This window comes from Lolium perenne, chromosome 2 (genome assembly GCF_019359855.2).
Source record: "Lolium perenne isolate Kyuss_39 chromosome 2, Kyuss_2.0, whole genome shotgun sequence".
In the NCBI taxonomy this organism is placed as follows: domain Eukaryota; kingdom Viridiplantae; phylum Streptophyta; class Magnoliopsida; order Poales; family Poaceae; genus Lolium; species Lolium perenne.
The window spans coordinates 246830387-246853031 of NC_067245.2; the positions used below are offsets into that span (position 1 = coordinate 246830387).

The following is a 22645-nucleotide window of genomic DNA, read 5'->3' on the forward strand; positions in this document are numbered from 1 at the left end:
TCTGCATCATCCTCTGGTATGTTGCTCCCGCGTTTTTCAAATCAAAGGGCATTGTTCTATAACAAAATACTCCATAAGGTGTGATGAACGCTGTTTTGACCTCATCTTCTTCTTTTAATCTGATCTGGTTATAACCAGAATATGCATCCAGGAAGGAATATGCATCGTGGAGTCGATAATTTGGTCGATCCTTGGGAGGGGAAAGTGATCCTTTGGGCAATGTTTATTGAGACACGTAAAATCGACGCACATGCGAAGGACTTTAGTGTTTTTCTTCGGCACCAACACTGGATTTGCTACCCATGTGGCCTCTGTATGCAGCTCCTTGATAAAACCAGCTTCTCTTAGTCGATCTATTTCTGACAGCATAGCTTTGCGGTTTGGCTCCGAAAAACGTCGCAAAGGTTGTTTGATTGGTCTCGCTAATGGATCCAAGTTTAGGTGGTGCTCGGCAAGTTCCCTGGGTACTCCTGGCATGTTAGCTGGACACCATGCGAAGATTTTCCAGTGCTCACGGAGGAACTCGACGAGCGCGCTTTCCTATGCGAGATCCATGTTTGCCGCAATGGACGTCATCTTCTTTGGATCTGTCGGGTGAATCTGTACCTCCTTGGAATCCTTTGCAGTGTTAAAGGTTGCCTCTTTATTAGGCCTCCCTACATCTGGTAGCACATCATAAACAGTCGTGAGCCTTGACTCCATGTATTCTGCTTGCATCCCGAAAGTTTCTGACAGTCGATGAAAATCCTTGTCACATTTGTCGGCTAGTGCGAAACTTCCTTTGACTGTAATTGGTCTCTTAGGTCCAGGTAACCTCCACAACAAGTACGTGTAATGTGGTACTGCCATAAACCTGGCATATGTTGGCCGTCCCAACAAGGCATGATACTGTGACGGGAAATCCACGACTTCAAACTCCAACTTCTCTATCCTGTAGTTTTCTCGAGTCCCGAACTGAATGTCGAGATTAATCTTCCCCAGCGGATAACTTGGCTTTTCTGGTGTGATACCGTGGAATCGCGTATCAGTTGGTTTCAGGTTTGCTAGGGATATGTTCATCTTCCTTAGTGTATCTGCATACATAAGGTTTAAACTGCTGCCGCCATCTATGAACACTCTGGATACATCAAATCCTGCAATTACTGCTGGTAAAATAAGTGCTGACTGCCCTGGTCGAGGAACTTGCTGTGGATGATCAGCTATTGTGAAGCCAATATCTTGCCCTGACCAGTTAAGGTACTCGACCGTTGGTGGAGGCATCTTCTCTGCCATAAACACCTGTCGCGAGATTATTTTCTGAGCTCTATTGGATGGCCTGCCTTTCTGGATCATCGAGACCGCTCCGTTAGAGTTGGGATCAACATAAGGTGGTGGAGCAGGTGCTGCCGCTATTCTGAGCTGATGTCGATTTTCGTCCGTAATCGCGGGAGGAGGTGGCAAGTGAATCTCACTCCTGGGTCCTTGAGGATTTATGTGCGCGGCCTGAGCATTAGAGTGTCCTGCCCATCTTAACATTGCCTGAAAATTTCGGCAATCCTTTTGCAAGTGTCCTGACTGTCTTTTTCCATTATTGTCGAGATAAAAATGCATCTGGCACGGCCCATTCATCATCTCTTCAGGGGACACGAAGGGTCTTTGGAACCTTGGCCCGGTATTTTGCCTATTGTTTCGAGAGTCATCTCTATTGTTGCCTCGCTGCTCGTTGCTCCTCTGGTAATCATCTCTGTTGTTTCCTCCGGCGCTTGCTCGGAAGCCAGCCGAAATTTTCCCAGGAGCATCATAACTCGAGTACTGCCGAGGAAATCGTCGCCTACTTTGATAATTTCGGCTGCGGTCCTCCTCTGGTGACCTATGTCGTTTGTTGTGAACGGCATCTTCTCCATCTGCCCATCTATTTGCTATCTCCATTAATGCGGATACTGTCTTTGGATTGGTCCTCCCCAAATCCTCGACAAAATCTCCTCGCCTGATTCCTGCGACAAACGCATCTATTGCTCTCTCGTCAGAAATATTCTTTGCCGAATTTTTAATAATATTCCATCTTTGGATATACTTTCTCATTGGTTCATCTGGCTTTTGTCGACACGACCTCAATTCCTCTAGTGATGCAGGTTTTTTGCAGGTGGACCGGAAATTCTTGACGAATACGTCCTCAAAACTATCCCAGCTGTCGATAGATCCTGGAGGAAGTTTCTTTATCCAGGATCGCGCGGCTCCACTTAGGTGTATCTGAATACTTTGCATAGCTGTTGCTCTAGTGCCTCCTGTGAGCTTCACCGTTTCTAGGTAATCGACTAACCAATCTTCTGGATCTTGCAGGCCGTCGAATTTCTTGAAACTATCGGGCAACTTAAATCCCGAAGGGACTCGAGTTTTTCGGACTCTTCTTGTAAAGCATGGTAAACCGCACATGTCCTCGTCGTTTAGTTCTGGGGAATGCCGATGTTCTCTTCTACTTTGTCGTGCTCTGTCCACCCTTGTTTGTGCTGCTGTGTCTCTTGCTCCACTTGTCCCTTCAGGAGCTGCTGCTGCTGCCGCAGGTCGTGGACTATTTTGCCTTGCTGTTCCTTCGGGAGGTGTTGATGCAAACGCCGTCCCCATGGCTCCGACTCCTGCCATTGCCATGTTGTATAGTGCTTCCCTTGGATCTCCTGGAGGTGGCCTGGATGCAAGGATAAAGGCCTGTGTCGCCATATACCCCGCTTCTGGTGTCTTGGGGATGATGTTCCCTCTCGTGTCTATCGACATAAAAGACATGTCGAGGTTTTGAACCAAATGCTCTCTTTCTCCTTCAGGTATGTTTTGCAGCCTCGATCTTGCTCTGTTCCGAGCTTCCCTGTGGCTATCTCCCGAAGTTCCGGATTGTCGACTTAACTCTGCTCTTCGCCTGCTTGATGCGGAGGCTGCCTCCTTTCTTCTATTCAGAGCAGCTGTATGTTTTTCCAACTCCCTTGCAGTTCGTGCGAGTCTATATTGTTATGCTTGCAACTCTTCTGGCGTGGCTGTTGTGACCATTGGTTCTGAGCCGTCCATAGCTCTTGCGGCTCTATCCCATGCTGCTTGCGGGAGTTGAACTCTATCTCGAGGCTCAGGTCCGACGTATTTGCTGCCTAGACCTCGTCGTAAATCAGAGGGATCGACGTATGGATTTCTCAAATCGTCGAAAGCCTCAGATGTTTCCTCCTGATCACGGCTTGGCTCTCCAATGACATAAATCTGATGGTATCTTGTATTCAGATTTGTGCTATGTTTGGTGACACCATCATAAAGACTGGTGAAGACCTTGCCCACCGTAGTGGATTTGTCGATGAAGTCGAAGCTGTCGACACTGCTCGAGTCATCGCTTATATAGGAGTCTGCGGATGACTCGAAGGACATGTCGCTGAAGATCTTGGCGAGCTTTTCGCTTGCCCTGGTGCTGATGAAGCGTGGCGATGAAGTCTCTTCTTCGCCTGACTCGATTGACGATGTTGAGTTCGAAAAATCGGAATCGACCGTCGACGATCCCGACGAAATCGGAATTTCAAGACGATACGCTCCCTCTTTCTCGACGCGAAAGTGGAATCTTCCGAACGTCATCTCCATAGGCTCCTCCAGATACGCATATGCATCCAAACGGGAGGGCGGGTGAGGAATAAAATTGACAGGACCAGTTGCGATCTGTTTACCTCGATCCATTGTGTTGCTTGCAGTTGATGAAGTCGACGATCTTGAACGTGCCATCGAGATCAGATCCTTGACGCCTCTAATTCCCACAGACGGCGCAAATTGAGAAGGGATTAACTTATCAATGCCTACGGGTTGTAGACTAGGGTTTAGTTGGAAGTAGAGGGCAAGTAGATCTCGAAGGTTTCAGCCGAAAAGTACTCGACGATTATGAAAACTAGGGTTTGAGAGACAATGATTCGATGCTTTCTTTGTCCCTCGACTCCCCCTTATATAGGAGGTGGAGCCGAGGGATTCGTATTGTACAAGTTACAGAGTCCGGGAGGGTTTCTAACTCATCCCGCAAGATTACAAACATCATCTCCTAATACAACTCTAACTTTCCTTAATATCAACTTTGGGCTTCCGATTCTTCTTATTCTTCGAGTCGTGGGCCTTCAGTAAACCCCGGGTACTATCTTCGGTAGGCCCATTGGGGATGCCTATGTCACCCAGCAACCTTGACTAAATAGTAACATATTGCAAAATCTAGTTCATCAAAAGGAGGCGGTAATAGGTAGCAGCACCCTACATAACAGTTACCCTAATGGGTGATGCACCAGGAGTAAAACAACTATAGCTCGTGATGCATCAGCAGTTCATCACAGAAGGGATTAGTATATACCACCTTCGACAAGTTCATCATATTACAGACCATGGATCAAGTTTAATTAAGTCCTAGCTAATTAAAGGATATGATGCCACCTCCCAAAATATACATGATCTCATCACCAGATCATGACCAGCATCGACAGATGATGAACAACAAAGAAGCAACACTAAACAATCTGCTTGTGTAGCCAGGTCCTAAGTCAGCCATCCTCTCACCAAGTAGAAACCTTGCATATTCAGTACATTCGACTTTGTTTTCGGCGATGTAGTTAAGTGCCTTGATCAACAAGTGTGGTTCCAAGAGTTGCTTTTGATTAACAAGCCTCGGCGTGAAGACAATCTCCATCTAAGCATAGTTCACTCTGAGCATGTTGACCAACTCAATATGCTTCAGGTAGCACTGCAACTAATAATGTGTTAGTGCAGATCAAGATCAAGATCATGACCAGCATCGATGAACTAGTCAATGAAAAACAGTGCTAGTTCATCTTACTAGGAGGTGATGTCTTAGTTGATCCTCGTCATCAACGAGAAAGCATGTGGTTTTATCGCTCTATTTGAGCTTGACTTCCTCTTTCAACTTGCATATCTGGCTTCACCTCGTTCTCCACTTTCTAGTATGGTTGTTCAGCTGAAGAGTGATCATTTCTATCCCCAATATAGTCATTCACAACCTTTCATTTGGATCTCTCTTAATCAATAGCTAGATCTATCCATGTTCTTCACGAACTCAATGAGACGGTTCAGGATGAATTTTGACAAAAAAGATTCCCGAACCATTGACAATTTGGGTTCATACCTAGCTGGATCATGCACAATAGGGGATGCTCCATACAGGACATGTCAATGTTCTTGACAGAGGGAACAAACAGATCAGGGGAGCTAACAGGCTTGATCGCCACGATTTTTTAAAAAAATAATATATGTGTGAAAAAATAGGATCCAGTTAGCAAGCTAGCTGCCGATAAGGCCCAATCGGCCTGCCAGCTGCCGACCAGACCAATTTTGGTTCCATCGATCAGATCCACATGTACGCTCGCTAGCTCCCTGTCAGTAAAAAGGCAAACCTATACACCGACCAGGTCGGCGCGTACCGCGCACCGCACACCCCGCGCACGGTACGGGCCGGCCCAGTTAGGTGCGAGCTTCCTCTTTTTTACGTTTTTTCTTTTCTTTTTTGTTTCTCCTTTTTCTGTTTTATATTCCTGTTTTTGTTTTCTGTTTTATTTTTCTTTTGTTCTTTTTCTGTTTCAAAAATTATTAAATTTGAACGAATTTTATAATTTGAATAAATTTATAATCTTGAACGAAATTTGAAATTTTACAAATTTATATTTGAACTTGCAATTTGAATAAATTTTTAATCTTGAACGAATTTTGAAATTAGAACAAAATTTTAAATTTTGAACAATTTGTAAAATTTGAACAAATTTTTAATCTTGAACGAATTTTGAATTTTGAACAAATTTTAAATTTTGAACAATTTTTGAAATTAATTAAAAATCATTTTACAAAAAAATTCAAATTTAAAAAAAGTTCAGTTTCAAAAATTGTTCCAAGTTAAAAATGTTCAGAATTTGGAATTTTTTTATTTTCCAAAAGTATTCACATTCTACAAAAAAAACAGAAAAGGAAAAAAAGAAACAAAAAGGAAAAAGAGCACCGCAGTGGTCGGTGTACAGCATCACCCCAGTAAGAATCCAGCAGCCATACGGCATGGTGGGCAGCTAGCCTACCGATTTGGCCCGGTCGGCAGCTGACCAGCCGATTGGTCCTTGTCGGCATTCGGCCTGCCAACAGGGTCTGTCGGCCCACGGCCTGCCGAGTGGATTCTATTTATTGAATTTCTATAAAACGCATGCTATTTTTCAAAATTAGTAAAAAGTTCGTATCATTTTTTTAAAAAAGTCGCCTTGATCGCCTACATTAGGTAATCAAGAATATTGGTAAGCATGGTACACTAACTAATAATCTCTACGAACGAACAAAACACATCTACAGATCTTAGCTACAAGATGAAAGAACATATGTTTCCTACATTCGCAGGAACGGGATTTAGCACACATGTCGGGTACAGGGAGAATATGGCAGGACCGCCATCACCGTGCTCAAGGGAGAACCAGCCAGGACCACTGTTGTTGTGCTCAAGAAAGAAGACATGATCTACAATCGAAGCCATTAGATCTACCCCAATTTCCACATGCTTAGGTCCAAGCTAGAACTAGGGTTTAAGAATCTTACCACCACCGTAAGATCATCCATAGAGGTAATGGCAAAGGAAGAAACCGGCACGCCATGGACAGTCGCCACTACCATCGCCACCGCCAAGCTGGAGGACCAGGAAGCTCCCACCATCCCCATGGATTTCGAAAGGTTGAGGAGCTCGAAGAGGGGGAATGGTTGATTTGGATTTGGTGGAGAGAGTGGCGCACCTAAATACCACTTCTGCTCACTCCTCCAAATATAAGTGACTCAACTTTATCTTATGGTTATATCTGGACATATTTTTAGCTTGTAGATGCATCCATAACTAGAATATTGAGTCGCTTAGTTTTTGACGGAGGGAGTATATTTTTTTTACAAAAGCAGCCGAAGTTATAAGTATTGAAGTGTGCTAAATGTAGCATTATATTCTACATTATACTGTTAAGAGTGAGATTGCGAATTTGTTTTTGCATCACTCTACATTATATTCTTCTACACGTAGCTTTTTCTCGGAGATATTTGGGACCTTGCTTACAAAACAGCAGAGTACTCGTATTAACTTTAGTCTAGTAACCCCAATGTTTGGACCCGCCCAGGAAAGTGAACCAATATTGAGGTCTCGGATTGTGCCGTTGCACGAAGATAAACATGTATTACATTGCAAAATGTTTGCATTAGTAATCCTTACACTTGGAACAAAGTTTACCCCTACTATGAACATAGCTGGGCGCTACTACCAATCAGACAAAATTTGGGGCGGATGACCTGGTGACGGTTAGCTCCTGCCTCCCATAAGCCAAAAGAGACCGGTTAAACTGGATGTTCACTCAACCGGTTCAGTGGGCAGCAATGGCTTCTCCAGAGATGACAGACATACCAAAATTTCGATGCTTGCCATCTGCCTTGTTGGTGAGCTTAAAACCTTTCGAGGGCAGCTGATTTATGAGAAGAGTCTCCAGTTGGCATGCAACGCTCTTACCAGGAACCACAATATATAATATCGTGGCATCCTGCATTCCTTCCTTCAACCTATGAGAACGAAGACGGCCCAAGAGATCATCCGTCTGCAGGCAGAGTGGAGTCAATATTTCATGCCCCTTAGACCATGGAACAGAAGAATACATGAATGTATGATCAAGGAAATACCTGTCCAACATAGAGCTTGTTGTCACGTCTGATAATGATGTAGATGCTGGACCTGCCAACGGTTGAAGGTGGTGGTTGCTGTCTAGCACCTACAGTAACACAAACCACCTCAACCGGCTCTGAGATGCTTCTTTTGTTGTAGAGATCTAACAGTTTATCCTTGCATATTGCGGTAACAATGCTTTCGACATCCTTTTGCAGCAGTGCAAAAGCACCTGACATAAGTTCAAGTCCATTTCCCAGACCATCAGGCATATCAACCAAGCCATTTACATTAGAGTTGACAATGGAAGGCCCATGGTGGATTGTTGATGATGTCTGTCTGTTGCTTCTGCTCATAGTCAAATATAGTTCCTCTGCTCTTTTAACTATCAAGTCAGGCATACCTTCCTTCCTGGCTGTTTGAAAAGCGAGGCTTTCTCTACAGATACCATCAGTAAGTCTCCATGTTGGCTGAATGCACCCATTGACCACTTCTGATCCCATAGCTTTGAAATCAGTATTGTTGAGTGAAAGAGGCAGGTCAAAAATGCCATGCAAATGGGTTGATATGATGCCTAGGCAGCCAACATCATCCAGTCTTTCAATGATGCTACCAGCTATACAGGTCCCTTTTGCAGTTTCTGTGCCCCTACATATTTCATCAATGAGAACAAGACTCCTACCAGTAGCTCGTGTAACTAAAGATCGTATCTCTGACATTTCAATCTGAAAAGAACATATTATCAAAACAAAGCATTTCCATGGACGATAGAAAGTTTATTTTACATATCAATAATGCCAAAAAAATATAATTAACAAATAAAGAATATTATGATATGCACAGAGAGCCAAATACAAATATTTAGGGCAAATATTTATGGTACACTGGTACAACTAAATTCATACGAGTAAGAAAATGTGAATGCAAGTAAAACCTGCAGCGCAGTTTGTTTTGTTCTTTAAGATTTTTCTCCCTTCATACATACAGTTTCTACCATGCGGGTTTTCTCACGTGATAATGAGAAAGTTACAGCAAAAATTAAATAACATCAATAAATTAACTATTACCAGGTTTAACTCCATGATCCAAAGAAATATTAACAATATAAATAGTGATGGCACCAATGTTCTTGAGAGTACAGCTCATGGGTTTACCGAAAAGAAATATGAAAGCTACAAAATTGGCACCTGAAACGAACTTTTCCCATCGGCTGGGCTATCATAGGCCTTCATATGCAGCATGATGGAATCAAAGTGTGGGATGACAGCTGAAGCAGCTGGCACCATCAAGCCACATATTCCAAGCAATGCAGCCGCACAGACTGATCGCAACATACTGGATTTACCTCCACCATTTGGACCAGTCAGAATAAACAAAGATCTCATGTTGACATCGTTCAGTATTGCATTCCCTTGATTAGTATCATCAAGCCAATAAGGAAAGAGTTTTAATAAATCCATTTCACTTGAGCTTTCTTCCACACTATAGTCCTGCATAAACATTGCACGCATAAGTTTTAAAACATTGGAAGAACTAGCAAATATATTAGTGGTACATAGTAGAGATTGGAACGTTTAAGTTCATCAGAAAGGATGGTTGTCTGCAAATCATGCAGTTGGGTTTCTATACCTGAAATCATGCCTGAAATAACACCTAGTGCTAGTAAAGGCTTCTAAACTCAAACTAGTGCAAATGTTTGATGCTCTGATCATGCCTACACCTTGTATTCAAACTCATATTTACTGCAAGATACTTGTTTGAACTGATGAATGTGGACTCCTAGATGCATATATCCCACAGATAGATGGTACAGATTGTTACGTCGCATGGTGGGATAACAGCCCTGGGCTTCAATGGGGCTTGTGAGCCATCACTGATCTGTTCTCCAGTTTTATATGCTATATTTATACCATGAATGGATATACTGTCAAAGGTAGCCATGACTTGCCACAGCATAACAACACCGATGTACGTAGATGATAAAAGTGTTCCAACTGGGCTTAGCATATACATGTGTGGAAATGAGTAACTCTTAATTGAAATGTGGAAAAAATTGTGTAACACAACTAGGCCAACAAACTGAAGCAACTTCATAGAGGTTAATTCAATCTAAGCAAGAAAAATGCAGAGTTCTAATCCACCTAGTCCCCTTTGAGATAATTATCTGAACTCAAAATAGTGACAAGATGATAAAAGAAATAATACCTTTGACAAGGGATATATAGCAGGAAGCACCCAGCCCCTTCTTAGACCCTCACTGCTCAAGGTCCCAGAAAAATGCATGACATCAGATCATTGTGCATTGCCAAGACAGAAATATAAGAGCATACATGGAAATATTATGCCTCATAAATGTCTACTATAGTCCATCTCTGTCAATAAGTTCCAGCAGATATCTAAACTGCATAACAAAAAAAATGCATACCTAATATCCAAGTTGCATGTCAGTGGCATGATAACAAGTTAACTAGGAAACTGAATTTTAACCATTGACAGTAACAGCAAACACAGTGCCAAGAATTCATGCAAAAGAACTGACCCGTTCAGTTACAGGTAAAGCAGAGCTTCCAAACTTATATCTAGAATAAAATATTCAATATGAAGGCCAAAAGTAATCACCTAACATGACCAAAAAGTGCTTTGGTTATGATGAGCAGCGTCGAGCAGAAGACAAGGATATTGATCTTCTCCTGTAATTCACTTGAAAGACCCCTCAATAGCTCAAGAACTTTACCCTTTGCACTATCACAAGCTTCATGATACCTGAAAAACAATACTGGCACAGTTTCAGTAAATGTTGGTGACTGTAGTGTTGTACTACAATTGCGCATTCCAGAAAATACACATGTTGCGCATTCCAGAAATTACTCGAGTAAAAAGTATAGTTCATGAATCTAGTAATATCAATATAGATGTTGCCAATGTTGGTGTTCTTTTCGACGTTGATGGTAAAACCTAAATATATTTTACTAGCACAGATTCTAAAACGACCTACATTTTCAGAGGGAGTATTATCTTATATCAGAAGATGCTTCTACTATTGTTCAAATAAAATAGTACAGTTGAGCATAACAGCAGTTACATAAAATTAATTAGCATACGCAATATTTTCAGCATAGTCATATAAATATCTCATTAACATCTAGTAGTAGCATTCTCTATGACCACAGTAAGGTTTATTTTGCACCAGTACAGAAACTTCAAATAGTGAACTAATTGTACAACATTTAAGAAAACGATGGCACGGTGGCTGCCAGAGCAGCGAAACATTTATTAAGAGACATTGCAAGGTCAGCAAGTGGCTATTATCCGTTGGGTCAGTACCTGGCTAAAGCAGTCTCAACTTTGGCTGTTGTAAACCATTCTTCCCCAACTTTTCTACCTTTTGAATCAATTGCAGGCTTTAGCTGTTTTATCTGTTGTTCACCAGGTGTGTTCGCCCAAACATTTGGTGTGAATCGCCTCCCTTTAAACCAAACAGCTTCATGTTCTTTTGCATAAGAGATTTCCCCTTTGGAACCTCCATGCGAGGACATCACAGATTTTACTCTTACAATAACTGGCAGAAAATCTTCAGTGACCTGAGAAGATTGATATGCGTTAATATAACTCAAGCCAAAGATGAGACGGAAGGAAATGCAAGAGTGGAAGTCATAAATCAATCACAGCATAATAAATATCCCATCCTGAAGACCACAGCTATAGTACATCTATATGTATCATTATGCTGATGTTTCAGGTAAATGAAGTACTGTACCACATTATTTCCATGTAGACAAGTTCAATAGTAGTAAGAAACAATATTTTCCTGCAGATAATTTCAATAAAAGTAGACGCCCACAAACGTATTTTTACTCTTTATTTATTTTTGTGCCCATTCTATTTATAGAAATACATAGCTTCAAACATACTGCAGTTGATAATGCCTTAGCAGCCGCATCAACATTCGCGAACTCTTCTTCAGCATGGACCCTTTTCACACGGCCCTTCCAAGATGACTCCATATCAATAAAGAACTCCTTGGGAATATACTCCGATGAAGTTATTGCCTGATCAATTTCACCACCTAAAGATATCACTTCACCTATACGTTGTGAAATAAGTCTACATTCTTTAATCTGCAACCAGAAAAAAAAAAAGATATTTCAGATCAATATAGAAAGAGATCCTCGTGCAGATAATAACTGTTAGAAATATTAATATACATGAGCATTGCACTTTCATGAATATCAAGCAAGACTTACTAGTATATCAGCATCAACTTTCAAACCAGTAACCACTGAAGCAGGTTCAAGCAATTTTTCCTGGATGGCTGAAAGCTCAGCGTTTCCATTCATTAACATAATCTCGTCAAGGACATTTTTTATTCTACAAAATTCGATGTGATTAACCTCTTTTGACTCGAGTAATTTCACAAGCTGCAAAATCAAATTTACTAGATAAATATAAGGCACACAAATCAGCTGAAGTACAGATAAAGTGAAAAGCTGCCACAAAGCAAGCATGGGTGTTTAAAGGATCAAATGGCATGGCTTAGAATACAAATAAACTGATGAGCGCCAACTAAAAAGATTGTCAAAAGAGAAACAAGCAGATGCGAATAAGCAAAAAAGTTAAAAATCTATGGTACTTCCTGCCACGTATCCTTTCTTTATACTTGATAAAAAAATGATCTCTCAACATACAATATAGTTCTATAGCAGTTAGAACTTAGAATACTTAACTGATCACAAGGCCATTTTGCAGAGCTCCTAGAAATCAATATATCTCTTCAAGAACTTAAAGTGATAGTGATAAGGTCTGGATAGTTTTGTTTTAATATTCTTAAAAGGTACTTTTAAGCACAGATCTGGGCATCTGGGTATAAAGAATAGACATCGAATAAATTCCATTATTTATTATGAATTTTGTTTCATCTCTCCTACAAATTGTCAAATGATGCATTTAACTTAATTATCATTCAAAGGAGCTATGAATCCTCGTAATTATTTGAACTAACAATGGCAATGTAAATCATGTACTTAACACACAAATCTGGTCAATCGACTATTGTACATAAGTATCAAGTCACATGACTACATGAGATGAGACCAAGACATTAACAGGTACACTGTGGTCTAGTTTTATGAAATGAAAATTTTACTGTCTCGTGTCTGGCATGAACATGCATACATGTAAATAACCTAATATAACCAACATTACAATCGTTGCCCTATTTACAAATGTTAAGAAGGAACCTTCGCTGATGGTATGCAAGTAAATTCAGGAATCGAACAGTTTATGCTGCCTATAAGCCTGCAAGCATCTGCAAGAGTAAGATTTACACAGTTGAGTTAAAATTCTAGCACATTAGTGACATCACTAACAACAAACTTTTCTGTGATGAACAGGGACAAGTGGAAAATAGAAAATTGCCACACAAGAAACCATGTATTGCATACTGATGCCAAACAGAAAGTGCAACCAAACCATGTATTCAGGAGCATTAATTCCGTGTCATGGTGAGATCACCAAGAAGCATGTAGGTTGATATGGCTAATGGTGATTGACCATGAGTTTTTTAGAACTGATAGAAACGATTTTTTTGATCTCAAAAAAACAGAGATGTGTTTTAAACATTATAAAGGTACTGCGAAATAAAAATAATTTATAACAACTTCAGCTTCAAAGTTCACCAACTTTTGTTTAAGAGAAGTGCTGAATCAAGCTCCATCAAATAAACATCAAAATCTTCCACGGCAAACTCAATGTTTCAACTGTAGGGGAGTGCAAGAACTGAATAAATCATGAAATGATCATGGCTGTAACTATGGACAGAATTTTACCTTGAATTGCAGACGCAACATCAAAAGATGGAGGATTAAGAAGAAGATCTCTAATATACCTACATATCATAATAAAAAGTAACTCTCAAGAACTAAAGCATACACATGAATGAAATGGATTACAGAAGTCCTGCTCTGAAGAGAAACTATGGTATCCCATATAAATGTAGTCCCATGTGCTACAATATAATGCATAGCATAGTGATACTGATACAGTTTTGGTGGTCTCTACAAAAGGTGGTACAATTTAAGTAAAGAGTAGTTTCAAAGGACAATACACAGTGATTCCTAAATGATGTCTCTTACCGTCCTTGATGGCTCATTGCTTTAAAAGTTCACAAGCAATAGGAGTTAGGATTACAAAACAGAACTCCATTGAAAAATAGTACTCCCACTGTTTCTTCTGTAAGGCCCATGCATCCAAGATTTAAGGTGGACTGAGCCAATAAAGTTGTGGATTATATGACACAAAAGTGATATTACTGGAGAAGGCTTTTCAATATGAATCGATTGAATTATTTTGTCACATAACTCACATGTTAGGTCAATTGTACACCAATGAAGTTTCAGAACCAGCATTGGTATACAGGTCAATCAACTGATCACTTAGTTACCTCGATGACTAGTGCAAAGAAATCATTACATAAGTAGAATTGTTATTAACTAATGATGACCAAAAAAATAAACAAAACAAGATGGTGGCCTCAAAGATATCACTGTAGTTGATGCCACAAGCATTGTTGTACTATTATTCTAGCAAATAAGAACACGTACATCGATGGAAGCCCACCACAGTTTGGAGGGAGTAGCATTTTTGGTAAACTGGGAATTCCCTCGGTTGGTATCACTCCTGTGATAGCATATGAAATTCAGAAATAAGATTCCTACACTATAGAAGGCTCTTTAGAAAGATCAACAGTAGCCAATAAGCCTCTGCATACCAATTTGAGTAGCAGTTCCGAGATATAAAGGTTGAGGCCTCCCTTCCAACGAGATAGTGACGTTGCGAAAAATAGTCTTCTCTTCCAGGCCATATATTTCTCTTACCTTGACAAATGAAAGCTTTTTGTTCTAAGAATTATGAACCAACACCCAAAGCTAATTGAGAAGAATATAGAATTGCTGGCACAATAACAATAATTGATCAAAAATATGGATTATACAGATAATGATGAACATGCACTTGCAACAATGACATATCAATAAATAAGATACAGACCTTGCTTAAAAGATCCTCAATAGGAGAGCCATCAAACCAGTCAAAAGACTTTCCACTACACTCTCCCCACAATAGCCCTCCCTCGCCGAATTCCCCCCAGCGTGATGTCCCTACACCATGAGCAAATTACAGGGAAATGCCTCACATGGTAGATAAAAAGATCATACATAGATTATGGATATATACACCAAATCATGATTCTAATCCAAATAAGAAGACTATGCCTCCACAAACAATGATGTTGTTATCAGAGGTTCTTGAATTGACATCCCAGTGACACAGTAGGGAAATCTTGGGATGCAACATTTCTCACAAATACTGATGTTAGCATAAGTGTTGAGAAGGGAGCAAACACCCAGATGGTTAAGTAAGAAAGGGTCAAGCCACGAGCAAGCTAAGACTATCCACAATGGGAGTATCATAGGTAGTATCATGCATTCCATGCATGCAAAATGCTGATGTGGCAGTGCAATTAAGGATGAGAGAGAGGGTACTAGTATCATAGGTAGATACTGTATCATAGCACATACTACTAGAAAAATTAATGTCAACTAAATCTTGTACATATATTTGCATTGAGATTCTACTCCGTACAAAACAATTAATATATGGAAACTATGATACTAGTATATGATACCATGCATTGTGAAGATAGTAACATGTACTAGTATCATACGCATGATACTTCTATATGATACTATGCATTGTGACTAGTCTAACTGTCAAAAATGGAGGCAGATGGAGATGCTATAAAACATTCTATATAAATAGTTAATTGCCAACACAGTGATCAACATAGATAATACCAATGTATCTGACACGGTGAAAATTACAAGATCTAAATGCAGCTAGATTTGCTTATCATATCCTAGGTTTATTTGCTTATCAATTGATGCAGAGGCTGGGGCTTATCCCCTTTTCGAAGAAAAAAAATTGGCTTTCTTTTGTAGCCTTGCTCAGATTTTTTCGGTTTGGTTTGGAAGGCTAGCTTTCCAGTTTTGTTTGGCTTTGGTTTCAAATGTGTAAGGTATGGCGCCTTCTCAGTGTTCTTCTAGTACACAATGATTTTGGTGCATGTTCCAGAAACAAAGTAAGTGTGAATGTCTAAATCTCGGCTGTGATAAATTCTAAAATAAACAGATAATAATGCTAACAGTATAAGTTATAACTTTCTGGTTTCCAGGTTCCTGAGAGGTTGTGTGGGTCAAACGTGCTAAATTTATGGCGGAAGCAATTTGCTCCGGAATTAAATCCAAACCTGAAGAATTATTCCTCAAAGAACTGTGAAGGTACAGATGATGATAACGGCATATGCGCAGCTTAGTGACTACGGCTTCCTCTGTTAGGCCCTCCTCGGCTGAATAAGTTTTCATCGTCTCTAGCACAGAAATCAAGCAATAGCCTTTGGCGGAGCGTGAAATCCCTGATACATGAGAACATTAGGATGCAAAATACTTCCACGCTGAAACTAGAGCAGAGTGTCTTATGGAATTCATTATTTAATAACTGGGGAAATGCAAAAGTCAAGAACAAACATAAATGATATAATACTGTAAGACTTGAAAGCATGAATAGTCACATCCTCCCTCCATCCGGAAATCTAAGATGTCATTGACTATTCAGTCTCCAATGCACCATTTTGACTATAATGGTTGCTTGTAATATGGATAAATAGTAAAAAGAAATATAACATCATAGGATTTTGCAAGAAAAGTACAATGGTAATCTTGCATAGTACTTATACACGTACTAGTTGTCAAAGTTTTAAAATGTTTGACTGAATACATAATTTTGCGCATCATATTTCTGGACCACTCACACAAACAAAAAGCTTTCAGCACCTTAATGCTGCAGGTTTCTACATTGTAAGATGCCACCTGAGCTCTCATCTAAGACGAACATAAAACCTTATACATAAAGAATTGACAACTCGAAGAGTATCACTCCAGATTTAAGGGTAATTTTTTTTCGAGAAAACGCAATGACATTGTGTTTCTTTTCATTGCAAAGAAGAAGATCAGTTCGTTACAAGATCACGCCTCCATGGAGGGTGAAAAACAGCCAGCTACTAACAGAAAAACTAGTGCACATCCCAGTCTACAGGTAAAACAGCGCGAAGGCCAAGGGCTCCAGCTCTAGCCCAAAGCGCCGCCTCTGCCTTGATCTTGTCATTCACTCTCTGGATGGATGGCTGCTCTCCATCGAAGACACACGAGTTTCGGTGCTTCCAAATCAACCAGGGCACAAGCAGCGTGGCAGTTGCAAGGCCTTTTCGCATTGGCTTGGGTGTGTGCTGTCTTGCAGTGATCCACCAATCGTGGAGGGTAGGCTCGTTGTCAGGAGGTCAACAAGCGAGCCGCAGCCAGGACAGTGTGCCATACCAAACCTGCCTATAGAAGGGGCAAGCCAAGGTGAGGTGATGCAGCCAAGGTGTGTCGTACCAAACCTGCCTAGATTTAAGGGTAATAACTAAGACAATGCTCGGCATTCATATCAGCTAATTTAATTGACCATTCACCAACCAAATTCCATGCAGATACCATTTACTATCAAACTCTCAACACAAAGCACAACCAAGTTGCACATGAAATTTTAAGAACCAAACATATCGCCAGCTGATTAGCAGTCTAGTTACAATGGAGAAGAAAGCACAACAATATACTTAACTAAGAGCTAAGGAATTGAAATCTGGAAGTACAACATACCGACTACGGGCATCGGGTCAGGAAACTCAAGATCATGATCTACTTCAGCAAGACCAAATACATAAGGACTGCCAGGGTGCGCATGGCTGTAACAGAAGGTAAAAGTTAAGATAATGAACTGAAGTAATTGCAAACAATCAAATGTAATATGGTAGTTCCTAGTATTAGATCCCATCTCAATCGCAGTAAAAAAAGTGATGGGTGGTACCAGCAGGTACCGACTATTGGATCCCAAAAGTCACCATTGCAACAAGAAACAGACTCAAGAGGGATAAACAGTACATCACTAGATTAGAAACACTACATCAGCCTATCAGATATCAAAGTTCTGACGAGACATCTCAGTGATCATTGTATGTGCGATGGGTGAAATAAAATATATTTCACTGTCAACTATGAAAGACTTTTGAGGTTGTGCCATGAATAAATGCAAGGAAAAATAGATCAACATTGTAAAATTGTGAACTTCTTCAACAGCACCCACAGCTCACTATTAAATAAGTTCTTAGCAGAAGTTTTAGAATCGATATCATTATGCAATTACCCAGAAATAAATCGACCTTTCCGAGCACGCGCTTGAGTTGGGCCTTGAATTTCTTCAACTATGCACTGCAGGGCAAAAGTAAAAGACAACAATAATGTGTAATGCCACTAAAAAGATCAGCACCAAGAAAGCGAGTGGTTAAATGCACCACGCATGCCTAAAGTGATAGCATTATTGATTGTGAAAGCCTGTAACATATTGTTTAAGTTTACAAAGCATGGTATGTCACTGCTCATAAAATAGAAAAATGGAAGCATTACATTAGACAAGCTTGACCAACACTATCAATCAAGGTGAAAAACTAGACCAGAAAAAACATTCGTACTTGACGCATAATTATGTGATCAATTCATGTACTCCCTCGTCCCAAAAAGAATTGCAGATTTGTCTGAATTTGGATGTATCTACACATGATTTAGTGTATAGATACATCCAAATTTAGACAAATCCACAACATCCTTTTTGGGATGCAGGGAGTAAGAAAAGCTCATGTTGCTCATGTAACCAGAATTTTCAGTCCTGTCTGATCAGTTCAGGGATGTGCAAGCAGATGTAATGTAACTAATAAAAAGCACAGCATAAGAATTTGCCATCAGGACATGAGTAAATCATCTAAGCAGAGACTAATACATCATTTATCTGTCTCACAGGTATTCAATTTTTACCCCGTTTACGCTTAAAGCCAGCGTTCAAGACCCCGCTACTCAATACAACTCCCAAATGTCATTTCCTGTTGGTTCATTGAACTTATGGACTATCCATAGGTTGAACATTGGTTTTAGACCTTAGAGTTACATCCATATTCCTATATAACAGCACAAAGTTTGTTTCCATGAATCCAATGTATCAAGCAAATAAGTGATGAGTTGAACCATACCACAGAATAACCACACCGAGTCAAATCATCCAATGTTTGCCGCAAATTCTGCAAAGGAAATTGCTCATGCTATACTATTTGCAACAGAACATTAAGATATAAATCAAATAAAAACAATGCTAACTGAAAGTATACCACAAATTCTGAAAGCAACTTGGTCGTATTATATATATATACATATCTCTTAGCTTGAGTAGGGGTCTATACAGATACAGCATGTTTGTTCAAACGAGATATGAGCAATATTTGTGAGTACAGAGAAATTTAGATAGATGAGATGCAGGTGAAGAACTTATTAACAAATAAGTTATCAAAGTTCATTATATTTAGCAGGCGAAGGGGGAAATAAGATATCCAGCTGTATATTAGGCTAAAAATTAAATCATGCATGCACAAATAGCACCAGTAAATGGATAATAGGTTAATACCTATGTACCTTCATAAATATAAGTAGAATGTAACAAGATCTGCTCATTATAGAAAATATAATGTTTCATTCTCGGATTCCTTCATGACACTTGTTTACAAACTGATGCAATATTCTGATGACTCTCTAAGCATCTAAGTAAGATGATCCTCTAAGCATATACCAAGTATATAGCAAATAGCATAAACAATTTTACGTAACAGCATACCATGATTGGACATCCAGCTTTTGGAATACTGTCAGAACGCAAGCCTCCAAAAGGATTTAAGCCGGCGTGCTCTACAAGAATGCAGGCATCAAACCCAATGGCTTCGTAGAAATCTCCTACCTGAACAAATAAAGCATCAAATGCATAAACAGGCAACAAGCTCAGATGAGTTTCCCAGCTTTGAGGGAGAATCAGAATAAATGGAGAAAAATACAAATGTCTGAATGTTACTTTTCATAAGATGGTGAGAGTGAATCCAGTTGGGTAAGTGGGAATCAAGATAAGGGCATGTAGTGAAACCCTTATCGGTTTATGTAGTGATCGACCGAGTGTGTGTGTCAATTCAGTGGTTTTCACTTTTCAGCACTCAAACCACCAGTTTAAGGATCCAATTGGTGGTTCAACATAATATAATAACACACTCAAGCATTGTAGTAGAATAGAGATAAGTCAAGGTTAAGTAGGCTTATTTCTTCCCTCCAAAGGAGGAAAGCTACAAATGCACAAGCAGACAGCACGCTAACTTGAAGTTCCAAGTTCAGAATCCTAGAGCATGCAGAACATTTTTCACGCAGGGAAGTGTGTGTTCGTTACAACTAGCACGCAACTTTCTGCGAACCAGACTTTGACTGTGTTGTGACCGGCTAAGATCTGTACTCACACGTGTTAAGTCTTGAACAAAACCAGACCGGCACAGGCACCTGCTCCGTGTTTTCCCGGTTGAGCCAGCAGTTCAATGCAGATTATGAAACTACGAAAGCAACTAGGCCGTTTATCTTTATACCTAACTCCTTACAAACTGAACATCCATAACAGCCATGTCACATGTGAGATTCAAAGGTTCATATCAAGATTTATAAGAAACGCATAAAGCACATCATCACTTGTCAGTGTCATAGAGATCTCAAGATATAAGCATAGAGCTTTGATAACTTTTAACATTGTTTTCCCTTGAAATTGTATGGATTACAAGTATTGGCTACTGAGTTTCATGCACTGAACGGACCACCCAAAATTTTAAGATATTGACAGAATGTACGCAATGTACTTCAACAATATCCCTCACATCTAGGGACCAGTCCTATGGCATGGACTCGAAATGCCACATTTTTTCTTGATACATCATCAGCCAGGTATAGAATGCAGGACCTTTTGAACATGGCATCATATTGATTTTAACGAACAAACCAATTCACCCAAAAGCTAGCCTATGAGCAAAGTTGCACAGCATAGTTCCATATTTCCCACAAGGCCGCAATTGATGATCAAGTTCACAAAATTAATCACACCGTAGGGGTTTCCCCAAGGGTTTCACGGTCAAAAAAAAGTTCACAAAATTAATAGGAAGATCAAGTAATTGCGTACTCTGCAAAGTAGGACCTCGCGAGGAAACTTCGATTTGAATTGTAACATCTCCATGTTCAGGGTTCCATCCTTTAAGCTGCAAAGGATCATGCCAAGTTGGCAACATGACAAAGCAAATACCAAGAAAATGAACCTGATTTCACCAAACTAAATTGATACAAAATCACATTAAACTTCTCAGAGCTGGCTAGTCTCGAAATTAAAACTGTAAAATATATTTTTAACACAGAAGTTTTAACATGATTGTTGTTACATGTTTAGATAACTAGGCAAAGATATAGACATGCAAACTGTAATACAAATAAGAGAATCAAAAGGACTGAAGGATCCACAGAGAAGGTTGGGCAGCAGTATAAATATAATGGTAACCTCTATAAAGCAAGATGTATCTATGAAGAAAAAAACACAAATTGTTGGACATGACAATTATGTTAAGCATGTGTCAAGCATCTGCTTCACCTTCCATTCCTTAAAGATGGATCCAACCCTAATATATTAGAATACACAAGTCTCTGAGTCAACTGCACAGACGATGGTTTCCTGCAGCTCTCCATTCTCTGGAAACATTAAATAGCAAAGCAGCAATAAGATAACAGAAGCATCAGTATCGGAGATTCGGAAGTAAGAGACGCCTCAGAAGCAGAGAAGCCAAACGTACCTCTTTCCACCACATAACATGTGACAGCATGCCTTCGTTGCAGAGATTCCCCTGTCTGTTCGCCTTAATGGACGCCATTGAAATGCGTCCTGAAACCTTCCTTGGCTTGGACCAAGACCTGTTGAATAGCCTGGAGCAAAGACGGTCCTCAAGATCAACAAAGCAGCCTAAAACTCTAAACATGCCAGACTATATCCAGCTTTGACCAAAAAGCTAGTTCAAGTGCCTCCCTCCTCAGTGACAATAAGTTCATGTACATAGTGCAACAATTTATATGCTTTGAGTGTATCTGTCAAGGTTTACTGAACTGGAATTGGGCTGCCTCTTATGGGTGGCATTAGTTGCACTGCTGACTCATATCACAAAACTGCTTACTTACCATAACTGCAGCATTTGAACTTGAGTTCTAATTTGAATAGGCTACATATAGGTGGGAGGTTTGCTTAGGAGTAGAAGCTTAGTCAACCCATGTATGACAAAAAAAAATCCCCTAAGATAAAGTATGGCCGAATTTTGAGCCAATGTTTATACGCAATTTTAAGCCAATCGTCCCAAACCTGGAGCGGTTGTTGTTCACGGGTTTCAAATAGATTTATTCACACACACGGTGCGTTCAACATATCCCCAAAATTACAAAAAATTCGAAAACCTATCGCCCCGCGGTGTCGGTGGCCGCAAACGCACTGTAGAATCCAGACCCAATGCCTACCAGCAGAGTAGAAAAACAGCCCCACACGTCAGGCAATGTATGCGGCGAGAGTAAGGGGGCTCACAGGACGGGGAGCGGGGAGCGGCGCGGGTGGCCGCGCCGGAGGATGGAGTCGGCAAGTGGGAGCCACCGCGGCGTGGCGGCGACGATGGAGCTCGCCAGCAGCCGCTGCATGGCGACGGCGCGGACGCGGACGCGGACGCGGGTCCGGGGCGGCGCTAGGGTTTTGCCGCCTCCTCTCCGGCTGGCGACTCGGAGAGAGAGAAGTGTGGGGTTTTGGGGAAATGTCGGGGCGCGGGCAGAAGCCAGAGGTGGTAATGGTCGCGCGCTTCCCCATGCGGTGCGCTTCCCGCTGGGCCAGAGCCTGGCTGCTCGGCCCGGGGTCACGGGCTCACTGTACGCAGCTTTTCCTGTGGCAGTGGTAGGGTCACTCAGGCCGGCCGGATTCCCAATATTA

At 40.6% G+C, this 22645-nt stretch overlaps 1 protein-coding gene across 2 annotated transcripts; it reads right to left on the minus strand.

Moving 5' to 3' along the window:
* Positions 1-7117: 7117 nt before the first annotated feature.
* LOC127335504 (DNA mismatch repair protein MSH1, mitochondrial) lies at positions 7118-22477 on the minus strand. 2 transcript variants are annotated; one of them, XM_051362171.2, is made up of 22 exons: positions 22253-22477; positions 21480-21609; positions 21281-21378; positions 20822-20897; positions 19457-19576; positions 18822-18869; positions 17945-18009; positions 17401-17486; positions 15954-16118; positions 14696-14805; positions 14418-14523; positions 14251-14326; positions 13477-13535; positions 12889-12956; positions 11896-12069; positions 11563-11769; positions 10976-11232; positions 10271-10414; positions 9857-9908; positions 8839-9141; positions 7669-8376; positions 7118-7586 (listed from the first exon to the last, which is right to left on the minus strand). In XM_051362171.2, the coding sequence occupies exons 1-22, from the start codon at positions 22360-22362 to the stop codon at positions 7359-7361; spliced, it is 3390 nt and encodes a 1129-aa protein (XP_051218131.1). In that variant the 5' UTR covers positions 22363-22477; the 3' UTR covers positions 7118-7358. The 2 variants fall into 2 exon arrangements, with proteins under 2 accessions (XP_051218131.1, XP_051218132.1); XM_051362172.2 differs by lacking the exons at positions 18822-18869; positions 19457-19576; positions 20822-20897; ... (1 more) ...; positions 21480-21609; positions 22253-22477 and having other exon boundaries at positions 17961-18008.
* Positions 22478-22645: the final 168 nt, after the last annotated feature.